At 41.6% G+C, this 12770-nt stretch overlaps 1 protein-coding gene across 9 annotated transcripts in view; it reads left to right on the forward strand.

Moving 5' to 3' along the window:
* ST3GAL3 (ST3 beta-galactoside alpha-2,3-sialyltransferase 3) overlaps nt 1–12770 on the forward strand; it is a 199563-nt gene that overhangs the window by 49518 nt on the left and 137275 nt on the right. For 5 of the 9 annotated variants that reach the window (XM_030495513.1, XM_030495509.1, XM_030495512.1 and 2 more), the window contains 2 exons: nt 921–968; nt 3154–3288. The exons of 3 other annotated variants lie outside the window; for them this stretch is intronic. In XM_030495513.1, coding sequence (XP_030351373.1) covers nt 921–968; nt 3154–3288 — 183 coding nt within the window. Of the gene's footprint in view, nt 1–920; nt 969–3153; nt 3289–6111; nt 6186–12770 lie in introns of those variants that run through there. One more of the 9 variants, XM_030495517.1, reaches the window with a different exon arrangement.

Here is a 12770-nt window from a genome sequence, read left to right on the forward strand (position 1 = left end):
TTCTGGGCCCAAGTCTGCTCCACTGGTGGTGGGGTAGAATTTACTAGACTTTCTGCTTCAGCTGGGTTTGGCATCAAAGTGGATGGCAAACCAGGAGGCTTACTACCAAAGTAAGTGCTGGTTTGTCTCAAGAATAAAGCTGGAAAAATATCCCACCATTGAACATGGTACCATACTGCAGCTCTACTTAGAATAGAATATCAAATTATTACTGCTAGATTTTGCAAACAGGTTCTAGGCTGGGAGAGTGGTCTGTGGGGAAAACTAAGGACTAATAAAGTTGTCTGGACTATGGGGTGAGCTAAATGCAAGCAGACACTAAGGGTTTCTATGTGGCCAAATGTCAAGTTGCATGTATAAAAACTAGGAACTGTAAACTACAATTGATACAAATCGTGCTCCATCATATGAAACAGTGAGTAAAAGTGTCAGATATTAACTGGTGAGCAAGAGTTGTCATTGTGATCATGGATAAAAGCACTATTGTGATCCCTAGATGGCAGAATAAAAGGGTATCAAGTAGCGAGGTTTTATTTTCTTGATGCTTGGCATGTGTACTGTATATAGTACAAAGGTGAAGATTGACATGCATTTAGGTAGAGAGCTAACAGTATGAGCAGAGATATGGAAAACATATATACCAAGCTTATTAGGCATAAAATGAAATTATTTTCAATAAATTGTAGCTAATAAATTTGTAGCTAATAAATTTATTGGGTATTGACATCATGATTTGTTACATGCTCCAGCATTCTGCCTTTGCTAGATGCCTATTGCTTTGTCTGGCTGGTGAAGAAGTTGTTCTGCTTCCTGGCGGAAGGGAGCTTAAGGAGTTATTTGGGCAAAATAATAAGAAAATGTTACAGCAAGAAATGGTGTTAAGAAAAAGGGGAAAATGAACTTGTACTCTTGTGTTACAGATTCAGTGGTTCTTTCCTTTGACTCCGTTGGACATACAATAGGCTCAGGTACAACATTGCCTTCTTCTCTCTCTCCCACCTCATGACAAGGCTTCTACGTAACTTGACATGGTAGCCATGTTGGGAGGCAGGTCACTGAGTCAGCCTTTGGTGGGAATCAGCCATCTAGTCAAAGTGGGTAAATAGGTCCTGGAGCAGGTTGCCCAGAGAAGCTGTGGCTGCCCCATCCCTGGCAGTGTTCAAGGCCAGGTTGGACGGGGCTTGGAGCAACCTGCTCTAGTGGAAGGTGTCCCTGCCCATGGTGGGGGGTTGGAACTAGGTGATCTTCAAGGTCCCTTCCAACCCAAACCATTCTATGATTCTACAACTCCTAAGTATAGGGGAAGTATTAAGGGTCTTAGTGCAACACGAGGATGAACATGTGGGACCCCTTCCGTTACCCAGAAAGGCAGATGACCTGGACACGTTACATGCATTAGTGATGAGGTTTGTGCTTCTCATGTGAAAGGCATTAAGATGATGTCACCCACCAGCTGAAGAAAAACTGTTCCATGCTACTAGGAGAGTTTCTCAGCTAAACAAACAGTTGAGTTATTTGGGGAAAGACATCAGGAATGCTTCCAGGAAGGAGAAGGTGAAAGAGTTGTAGTTAAACAGATAGGGCTGGAAACTTTTCTTTTCGGGTGGAGATTGACCAGTGTTATCAAACCCCTAGGCAATTGCTGTCCAATCTGATTTCTTTTGAAACCTGAAACCTGATCACAACCTTCAGTTAAACTGAACCAGAAATCAAAGATTGTTTTCTGTTGAAGGCGCTTCATGAAATCTGTTGGAGGCACTTCATGAAACCAGCACCTATCCATTTGGCTAAATGTAGTGCATGAGCTGTAGCCAAGGCACACCACAGTGAGCTCAATCCTTGATGAAATTCAGTTTATAGTTTATGTATAATGATGTGCAAAGGAAAGGCTAAGAATTACCCTCGTAACTTAAAACACCTTCACATTTAGAAGATGGGTTATTTACTGTCTTGTAGAAAAGAAAATAATCCAAGTGAAGGTTTTGCATTTTATCTTGCTTACTAGCCTTTCCTCTTAGGTTGAAAGAGGGAACATGCTGCCTTCCAACATAGCACCTGTCTTCTGCCTGCACAGTTTGAAAGAGAGCCTGCTGCCTGACACTAACAGCAAAGCTTGAACACAGATTTCCAATTTACTAACCCCCGAGCTAGTGGGAGTAACTTGCTTTGGTTACAACACCCCAAATGCTTTCTGCTGTCTCTGTATCATCTCTAAAACGTCTATCTGGAAATGGATCTATTATGGGTGCATGGTCTGATGTGGGAGTATCTCTAGGGTGGTGTATGCAGAGGGGATATGTTGCGTTTGTGGGGAGAAGAAACCCTCCATTAACTCTCTATTAACTCCTGTGTACTACTTAATATCAGCCATAACTTAAGCGTGTCTCTGCCTCCTTCCTGTATTGGGTGATGGTTTCTTTAGTTTGCAGAAGCAGGGGGGAAGTTGCATAGGTTTGAGATAAGAAATCTCTGAGTAAAATTCAGGGAAGTATTTTGATTACAGCTGGGTATATCTGAATTGGCATGCCCACACTGGAGTTACGCTGGTACAGATAAGACCAGAATTTGTCCTGGAGTACAACTTTTAAATATTACTACAGATTTATTTTTTTTCCCCTCTGATACTATTTTGGCTTCTAACTGATGTGAAAACACTTAACCCTGTGGATAGCTTCCAGTGCAGCATATCTATGGAGTTAATCGTAAATATTATGATACTACCATTGGGATGGTAAACTTACTTATGAAAAATAGTTCAACCATTCCATGGTCTTTTGGAGTTCTGTTAATAGGGAGGGTGGGAGACAAGTTAATGTAGCCAACAGACTACCTGGGTCTGTTTTAAAAGCACTGGTCTTTGTTCTGCTTGTATATTGCAATTGGTTAGGAGTAAGACAGTAAAATTTGATCTTTTGTAAACCTTCCACTGCAACAAGATTGAATTTCTTCATTGAAGAAATATGAAGAAAACTCATATATTTGAGAATGGAGGCTCAGAAATGTCCAAGAGAGCTGTATGTTTATTGCTTTCATATTCAGTCCTTTTCATTCACTGTGCTGCAAACTCTAACTTGCTCTGAACTGGTATGTGTAATAAGATGTCGAGATGTGTGGTGTCTATCCAACTGAGGGATAGCTTTCCTTGTTGAACAGGAAGGAGAGAGAGAAAAACTGTGGCTATTCTGCTTCCGCTGTCCATCCCATCTCACCTTGCTGCAGAACCAGGAAAAGACAGAGCCCAGAAAGAACCCACAGAAACAATGGCAGCTCCAGGCCCAGCCATTCCCAGTAGGTGATGTTTCAGGTTGGGGTAAGAAGGGACTACAGTTACGTGCTTTGAAACAGAAAAATACATATATCTTTTTCTTTATTAGTCAGAATTGAACAGCTGTGAATAATAGTCTCCCTGTTAAGATTTCGTACTGCATAAAACTAGTACTCATTGACTTATATATTAAACAGCTTCTTAGAATTGCTCTTTTTTAATTGTTAATCATGCCGTATGAAGGGCGATATCTTGTTGCAGCTTCTGTATTTTGTTTGAATTGTCTGTTTGTCCTTATCTTGATTTTCCCCTTAACTCTTTGTCCCACATGCAAATCTCAGTTTTCAGAGAGACTGGAAATCTGTCCTTATGCATCTCAGTTAATGACACTCTCTAGGTTATTTTGGATAAACTTTCTGAACTGAGTGTTCGGAAAATCATCTGGCTATGGAGCCTTAAAGTACTGCTTCATGGATTATTATTAGATAATCCTAGAGGACAGGAGAATCAAATATGCTTGGAGTGAGTCGGAACTGTCTGAGGTTCATGCTGTGGTCGAGCCTTCTCAAGTCCAGATGTTTTTGTGATTCTCTTCACAACTGCTCCTTCCCTTGAAAGATAGAGTTTGAGCAGCAAAGATAAATGTTTGATGTGAGGTCTAGGCCAGTGTTTCAGCTGAAATCATTTAAGAAGGGAGGGTGTCATGCTCTGAACTTGGGAAGCATTAAGCAAGGCACAGGGTGTTGAGCAGACCTGGATTTCATTTGCTTGCCATAGACAGCTAGTACTCCTTTCCCCCCCCTGCTCTCCTCCCAGTTGCTTTACTTTGTTGCTAGCAAATCAAACATTGGACCTTGACAGATTTATGCCTCTGCTATTTTTGTGTGAGACTTTTTTTCTGCCTCCTCTGTCTGAGAACAAGCAAGTTAAGTTTTTCTTCTCCAAGCCTCATTAGGATAAGAGTGCATTGAATGTGAAACTTTCCCATCTCTTGATGTGCTTGCTGGAAATATTGAAGTTCTAAATACCTTATGGCTGTAGGCTTACACTGTTGCTAGACGTGTTTGATTGCAGTACTGGCCACCGGTTGTATAGCAGTTGTTCTCACTGCAGGCTTAAAACACAATAGTTTTAACATCTCAAGCAACCAAGTGTTATCTAGGTCTTGCTCAAATTGTTTGAATATTTTAACTTTGTTCCTTTTTTCTTTTCAATTCTTAAACCTTATGAAAAGTTCAGCTTGACTTATGCAAAGAAAATGGAGCTTCTAAAATCTGGTTTTGAGTAGCATATCTGCTGCGGCTCATGTACTTGTGAAAGCCCTCATGCATGACCATGCTTCCAGATGCCGAGTTCACAGTGATAGTGGAGTAACCATCTGAGAGTTTAAATCCCTGCTTGTTTAGGAGTTTGCTATTGGTAATTCCTTATGCTAAAGTCCTTAACCATTTTGGGAGAAACTGTGAGAACTATGAAGGAACCATAATCTGTTTCCTTCAGCTGCCGAAGATGCTCGGAAAATCATTCTGTGAAAGACGAGAAGAACCCTGTGTCTGTCTCACAACTCCAGAGTGAATTTGGTGACTACTTTCCTATGTTTTGGATGGAGAGTGGTATGGATGGAGGCCAGGAAAAGGAATACAACTGAAATCGTCAGATATCAGATTGGTAGAATAGTGACAGATTCCTAGCATGAGAGAGAAACATTGGTGACTTGCAGAAGATCACTTGCTGTTCTTTGGCTTTCTCGATGAGAATCTGGCAATGTAGGTAGCTACAATTACAAAGTCTGATCTTTCCCAGGTTTCTAGGTTAGTGGTGTTTAATTTAGATATGTTAGTAGAATTTGGGAGGCTCTGGTAGATCATCTTGGTTTGAGAAAAACAATTTTAATTTACATTTGGAGCTGATGTGGTTCTGGTTTGTTGGGGTTTTAGTGTTTAGGGTTTTTTCCCCTGAAATTGGTTATCTGACTGTCTTATTGCTATGTGGTGGTGATGGAAAAGGAGAGGTGAACTTATGTTGCATTTTTCTGCATTCCAGTAAAACAGAAAATAAATGGGAAAGATTATATATTTTTTCTGCTGGTTTTAGTGGCTTTATTATTTTCATTCTTGATTAATGAAGTTCTACTTCATTCTTTATTTCTTTGAGCTATGGACTGTGGGAGCTGCTTGAATCTTTGCCAATGACTGTCACGTATTGGTTGCATAGTCCTTACATGCCTTTGCCAGCACATTCAGTATCGTCATCATCTATCTTCTTATTAACGCTCTATTCCTCCAGTTGAAAATACAGCTGTGAATGAGTTGAGGTGCAAATGCCAAGAGGTGGCTTAAAGAATACCTTGAAATGAAAGTATTTTAATGGGATTTTTCTCTATCATGTGGCATATCTCTATGTCAAGTCAGTACATCTTGTAGGTCACTGAAAGCCAATATAGATTATTGTTCTGTTAATATTGTTCTTGACTTTTATTAGGAAATACGATACAATTTCTAAAATAAAGAATACGCCGGAAGATGCAGTAGGGCAGCATTAACTCCATTAGCTGAGTGGATATGTGGTAGTAAATGAAAGAACTGTTTAGGAAAGGTTGCAGACTGGCTTTAAACAGATGACTCCCTGGGAAAAGAAAAAGGGCATATGCAGTTCATAGGAGGGAATTTTTCATCTTCCTGTTGGAGTCTTTCATAAGCCTAAAACAGTCAGTTGCTTTTCTACTGTTGGAGGTTGCTATACTCTTATTAGGAAAAATATCGCGAGGAGTTTTGTAATAAATGTTAAGGCAGCCAGAGCCTTAAAAAATGTAGTATGCTAGAATGACCTCTTTTTTTTTGTTGTAGTATACCTATATTGGAGATAAGACAAGGAGGCGAAAGACCTTCCTGATGGATGATCCATACAGCACTATCAGCAAGTGATTGCTTATTTGTTCTTTCTATGCCTAGGGGATGAATAATGTAGTTACAGTGTCTAATGAAGGAGACCCCTCTGGGGTATTGCTTTCCTCAGGCTGTAAAGCTGGGCCAGATGTTTTTGGGGGCCCCAATCAGGAATTATGGGTGGGGGGAACCACCTTGTAAGATATAGAGCTGGAAATTACTTCCTTTTGCTGCTAAGTCTGAAAGAGTAAGTAGTATCCTCATGATTGTCAGTGTCACCAGGGCATGCAGGGGTTTGTGACTGGAGACAGATTTCTCCTTTCCCCACTTTGAACTTACAGGTTTGTATTTCAGCGGTGCCGATAGCGCTTGGTGTATCCATTCCCATCAGATATGGCTGTTGTCATCAGGTGCAGTATCTGGAAAATTAATATTGAGCTTGGTGTAGCAAGTTTTTAGATCAGTTTTTTAGATCAGTTGCACAGTCTGTGAACATTCTTAATAGATGTGAAATTACAAGTTTTGCTGACAGAGTAGTAGTGTTAAGGAAGTTCTTTTGCTCCCCAGAAAAAAAGAAAGCCTTAGTGAGGCTACATTAGAAGTTGTTCAAGGATCATTTTTTTACACATGTGGTGGGAATGTCAATTGGGTAGATAGTGCTATGCAGACATGGACTGGGGAGGCATACTTCCAGTACTGGGCTACAGATGTCACTTCTGCTGCTTCTGTGTATCTTTACAGAGCAGGGAAGGGCACCAAGAACTGGTCTTTGTCTTACCCGTATAGTCAGGGTTCTCCCTGGTGTCACTTGGACAACCTGGAGAAAAAGGCGTTAAACTTATATGCAAAAGAGTAAATGGGCTGAGGAGGAAGCTGGAGCATAGACATGCTTGCCATCTGTGCAGGGCAGTGCTGAGGAGCCCAGGTGGCCTCAGCTCTACCCCTTCTGGCTTTGCAATCTTCCCAGCACCCCCCCCGCCCCGCCCCAGTTATCCAATTATTTAAAGAACCTCAGGAAATACTGCTTTTATCAGTAAGTTCTATCACTAAGGAGGTTAAAGTGAAAATCCTAAGGGAAGGATGCAATATTAAGTCCTTGTTTGTCCGGTACTTTCATTGTTGCTCAGTAATCCTAAGTGGTATTTTTTTTAACCTTGGAAGAAAACCTTTCTTTTATCCTTTTCAGTTGATCATAGAATCATAGAATCAGCTAGTTTGGAAAAGACCTTTAAGATCACCAAGTCCAACTGTTACCCCAGGACTGCCAAGGCCACCACTGAACCATGTCACTGAGGGCAAACTGATCTCCCCTTATGGCTGCCCCGCATGATCTCCACTCATAGCCACCCCTCGTCTGCTCCCCACAGTGGCCCACACTGTATAGCTGCTGCCCCTACCCCGCCGTGGCTGCCCCTCACACCCCACAGCTGCCCCTGCTCTCCACTCATAATTTTCCCTCATGATCTCCCATCACGACTGCCCCTCACCCTTCATGGCCACCCCTCTCACATCCCATGGCTGCCATTGCTCTTCCCTCATGATCTCTCCTCATGGCCGCCCCTCCTCTCCCCTCATGATCTCCCCTCATGATGACCCCTCACCCCTCATGATGACCCCTCACCCCTCATGGCCGCCCCTCCTCTCTCCTCATGATCTCCCCTCATGATGACCCCTCATGGCCGCCCCTCCTCTCCCCTCATGATCTCCCCTCATGGCCACCCCTCCTTTTCCCTCATGATCTCCCCTCATGGCCGCCCCTCATCTCCTCTCACAATCTCCCCCCATGGCTGCCCTTGCTCTTCCCTCATGATCTCCCCTCATGGCCGCCCCTCCTTTCCCCTCATGATCTCCTCTCATGACTGCCCTTCACCCTTTGTGGCCCCCCCTCATCTCCTCTCACAATCTCCCCCCATGGCTGCCCTTGCTCTTCCCTCATGATCTCCTCTCATGGCCGCCCCTCCTTTCCCCTCATGATCTCCTCTCATGACTGCCCTTCACCCTTTGTGGTCCCCCCTCATCTCCGCTCATGTTCAACAGCGTTTAAGATTGTCCAACTTTTGTACAACAGCCACATGAACGCACTGCAGAGCCCGTTTCCAGCTGTCCACTCGTAACGAGGATTAACCACATGCTATCTACTTTATCGCATACACTCCCTTCCCCACTCTGTGTATTTCTACAGGCTCCTCTGCCTCTTTGCTTCTCCAACTATACAAACTTCAGTAACTTCGCTACAGGGCCAGATGACCAGCAGATCAGCCTCCTTTCTGCACTTCTCCTTAATTCTTCCTAGTCTCTTGAGTTCTAGCAGATTTGCTTTACATCAGCTGAACTTTCATAACCGTCCATATGTGTTTTCTTAATCCAAGGTGAATGTGAGGTGTTTGACCTTTTTCATTGTGGGGTAAGTCATTTTACCTGGCCTTTGCCACAGATGTAGAACTTGCATGTGGTGGACAGCAACCAAGACTTCATTCAGTTGGAGCCTCAGTTGCACAGAGACCAAACTGCACTGGACAGGATGAAATGTATCAGGGTGGTCTGAGCTGTTCTTGATAGACTCCTGTCTCTTGAGTGTTATACTGATTTCCTTGACAAACACAAACATTTTGTAGAAAATAGCTGAAGTTGAACCTTCTGCCTTCCCTCCTGTACTTGGAATTAACAGTTAAACACAGAGAGAACTAGAACCACTATAGAACCACTATAGCCCATCTTTTAAAAAAAGCTTAAATTAATTTTCTATTTCTGTGGGCAAAGTTACCTATACTGTGCTTCCATGTAACCAGCTGCTAAAGGAATAGTACTCAAGTCACCAGAGAAATCAGTTACGGATAGTTTGGAAGGATAAAACCAATGAGCCAAGTTAATTCCTGAATTGTTGATTTTGTATTAGTAGCATAAGGGGAAAATTTTGCCTGTTTTGCTTGTATGTAGCTATATCGGCTACAGATGCAAAATACAATTTGAAAACTTGATAGATATTGTACACTGTGCTTTATGGCTTTTTGGGTGGTCTGTATGGAGTTTGCAGACATGGGACTGCATTTCTCGCTGCCTGGTAGCTGAATTTTTGTTGGATACTTGGGAGAAATTTCTATGCTAATGCCAGCATTGAATTTGGCACGATTAGCATCACTCATAGAAATTGCTATGCTTGGCTGTACTTCTGTTCTTATAACCCTAATTACATGCTTTATTATGAAATTGTTGTCAGTTATTAGATTCTTACTCAATTCTGATCTTTCTGGAAATGTAGAAATGCATTTTATTTCTGACCCAGGAAGACTTCTTGTTCTTATGGGTCATGATGAAACTTCACTTCCCATGTTCATTCCTTTCTGTGCTTCTGTATGCTACTGTACCACATTGCCAGCTGAGATCTATGGCTTCCTAGCACAAGTGAGTGTGGTCCTTAGATTGCCTTGCTCTCTTTTTACTCTGTTGCTTTTATCCCTCGTGGACTTTTCAGTCTCTTACAGGCTGAAAATGTAAAGCCTTGTTCAGATTCTTCCATGATGTTTTTAGTGGATGCAAAATAAGTTCTTTATTACTTTTACTCATTTTTAGCTTAAAAAAAATAATAAAAATCCTATTCTACACAGCCGTATAAATGCCTTGTTTGGAGACCAGTGGGTCAGACATGGCCTGAGCTGGATCAGACCTACCAACCTGGTAAAAATGATGTTGGCAGAGGCCAACATCAAACCACAGTTAACAAACCAGCTGATCCAAGCTAGTTCTTGTTGGAGATGTGGAGTATTTCTTCCTTGTTCTCTCTAGCTGTTTTGTTCTTGTTTTCTCTAATATTCTAGCACTTCTTAATCCCACTGCTTGAAAAAGAGAAGAAATGTTTTTGTGTATCAGCTGGTTAACCTGGTGAGTAAGGCTTTAAACTAAGGTGGTGGAAGGTGAAAGCAACCTGTTAGGACACAGAGAGGTTACATGAATGCCAAGGCAGGCTCTTGCAGCCATTATTTTCAAGGGAAGAAAGGAGGAGTGGGATTGCCCCTTTTTCTAGCAGTAATCTGTGAGATCAGCTCCTGTAATCATCACACCCTGACCATACTGCATTTTAGATTCAGTTGTACTTGCCTTGGATTTAGTGGGTCTGTGTTTTATTTTGTTTTAAATTAAATATGTAACTCCAGATAAGGATTGCATTTTCCTGCAGCTGGGCTATGTGTGTTTGGCTTTCTCCAGGTACTGGAGGTTTTATCTGCCTTTCATGAATCCAGACTGCTTCTGGCCAGTGTGTGGGCTGCACTGTTGTGTGTCGCAATGATTTCTGGCCTCTGTATTCGTAGTGATACAGCTAAATGGCATTGGAGGTCTGTAACAAGACTGATTTTTGCTAACGAGGAAGCTAACTTTGAATCTGTAACTTAAATGTTTCTAGTTGTCTTGCCTGGGGGGAGCAGCATATGATGGAGATGAATTTCCAAGCCACTAGTAATGCTGTGACTTCCAGAAGTGTCAATGCGTGTGAGATGGCTCATGGGGAGGGCAGCATTCCTCTGCTTGAAGCAGTTTGCATGTTTGACTAGCCAACGAGAGGAAGGCGCATAGATGCTTCTGGTTTGATGTTACAGCCTGAAAGGATAATTTCTACCCTAAGGAAAATCAAGAACACACATGTGCATCTGGTTTGAAACCATAAAGGTTACTTTGTTTTGTTATACTTTTTTGGAATGTGCCTGTTGCAAGATAGTTGACATACATAATTTTACAAGATTGCTTTATACCTCCATTAGTAATCATCAGAGAACATCAAAAGTAACCACTTAAAATCATGGGAAGGTGAAATGCATGTTACAAACAGAAGATAAATCTTATGAATCATTGCAGTGGACGTATGTCGTCTGTGGCACTTTGTATATCTAGTATGCGTGTGTTTCCTGGTGCTTTGGTTGCAAAGCTCATGAAGTGCTGAGTTAGTAGAAAGCCCAGGATGTTGTTGTAGTTACGAGGTGATGTATCTTATTGCGTTTCTTCTTGTATTTCCTGTTGGGAAGAAGGGAATGTTAGCTTGAATGAGATAACACTAATGACACCTGGGTCAGTGGCTGTGGATGTTAAAAAATGAACACCTCCCCCCCCCCCCCCAAAAAAAAAAAAAAAGAAAAATCTGTTGCTCTTTGCTCAGTATGGGTGTTGTTTTGGGGAGGAGGAAGGGTTAATGAAAATTGAAGGCATATTTCTTTTTCTGGAACGGATACCTTCCTATCCACCATCCTGCATGCGGAGGAGGTAGGTTGGACAGGAAATAATTTCTTGTAGGAGGAATAAACTGGGAGGAAGTTATGAGGAAAGCAGGATATGGGGGAAATGCAACTGTCAGTATGTGGAAGGTGGAGGAGATGCACAGGTGCATTTCCAGCTTTCCAAGTACAACAGGGATGGTGGGTGGCATGTGGGTGCTGGCAGAGAACAGTCAGTATGTGCCAGTATCAAGTGCACACATGTTCTGCAACTTCTGTTACCTAAGTTATGCGAAACATAATATTTCCCTTGGCTCAGGAATTAAATCTTAATGGGATTGAAGTTAATGGCACAGTTTACACTGACCTATCTGGTGCAATCGTTTATCATTTTGTCTTAGGTACATGTTTAGGCTTTCTTGTTCTGCCAGTAAGTGATAGCATGAAAAGGTTGTGATCTTCTTAGGTAAACTACTGCAGCAGAACTTATTGTGGTGTTCCATAAGGAAAGCAAACTTCTCTATTTCCACTGAGTTCTTTGTTAAAGGCTAGAGGAATGTTTTTTCTTCTTCTTACTTTTAATACATCCTTATGCTTATGCTCTGGAGGGATTACCTTTTAATTCTCTGTTTGTATTGGGTTTTTATTGTGTGGTAGTGAGACTCAGTGGTCCTCAGTGTGAGGAGGCCCCTGACCTTAACAGTGCAAGAAGGACACTACGCCTTTTTGTTTTCCATGTGTATCTCATGTGAATTCTATTAGTTTTATTTTTTGTATCAAGTATTTGATTTACAAGACCACTATGTAGTCAGAGATGCTGTGAATGCAACACTTTATACAGGAATTACAGTTTTTCTGAGTGTTAACTTTGTTTCTGTAGCTGTTCCCTGTTTGTGGCATAAACTGTGACTTTGCAGCTTCCTGTTGAACAACATCACCTGAACTTGAAGCATTTTTGCCATCATGAATGACTTTATTTTGAAGAAGGGCTGCTTGATTACAAAGTTGTAGGTTGGAATAGACAAGGAATCAAGAAAACTTTAAAGCTGTACCATGTCAGGACCCAGGAGGAGTGTTTGTCATAGAAATTACTGGCAAAATGATTTATACTGTAAGCAAGAAAGCTTTATGTATCACTGCATGCATGGTTTCAGTAATGCTTTTTTTGATGACTACAGATATCTTGGTTAATTCTAGTGATTTCTAAATTAATGATTACCCGCACATTCTCTTCCTTTAGTATTTTCTGCAGATTCAGAAATGTTCATTTGAGAATGTCTTGAAGTAACAGTAATCTATGCTATCAGCTGCTAGCAACTAGAAATTACGATATATCTATTTACAGTTAAAAATAATCATTGCCCTTCCATAAGGACTTGCTGCTTTTTGGGTTTGGTGCCTTTTGCAGAGGAGACACTT

Source organism: Strigops habroptila, chromosome 8, assembly GCF_004027225.2.
Source record: "Strigops habroptila isolate Jane chromosome 8, bStrHab1.2.pri, whole genome shotgun sequence".
NCBI lineage: Eukaryota > Metazoa > Chordata > Aves > Psittaciformes > Psittacidae > Strigops > Strigops habroptila.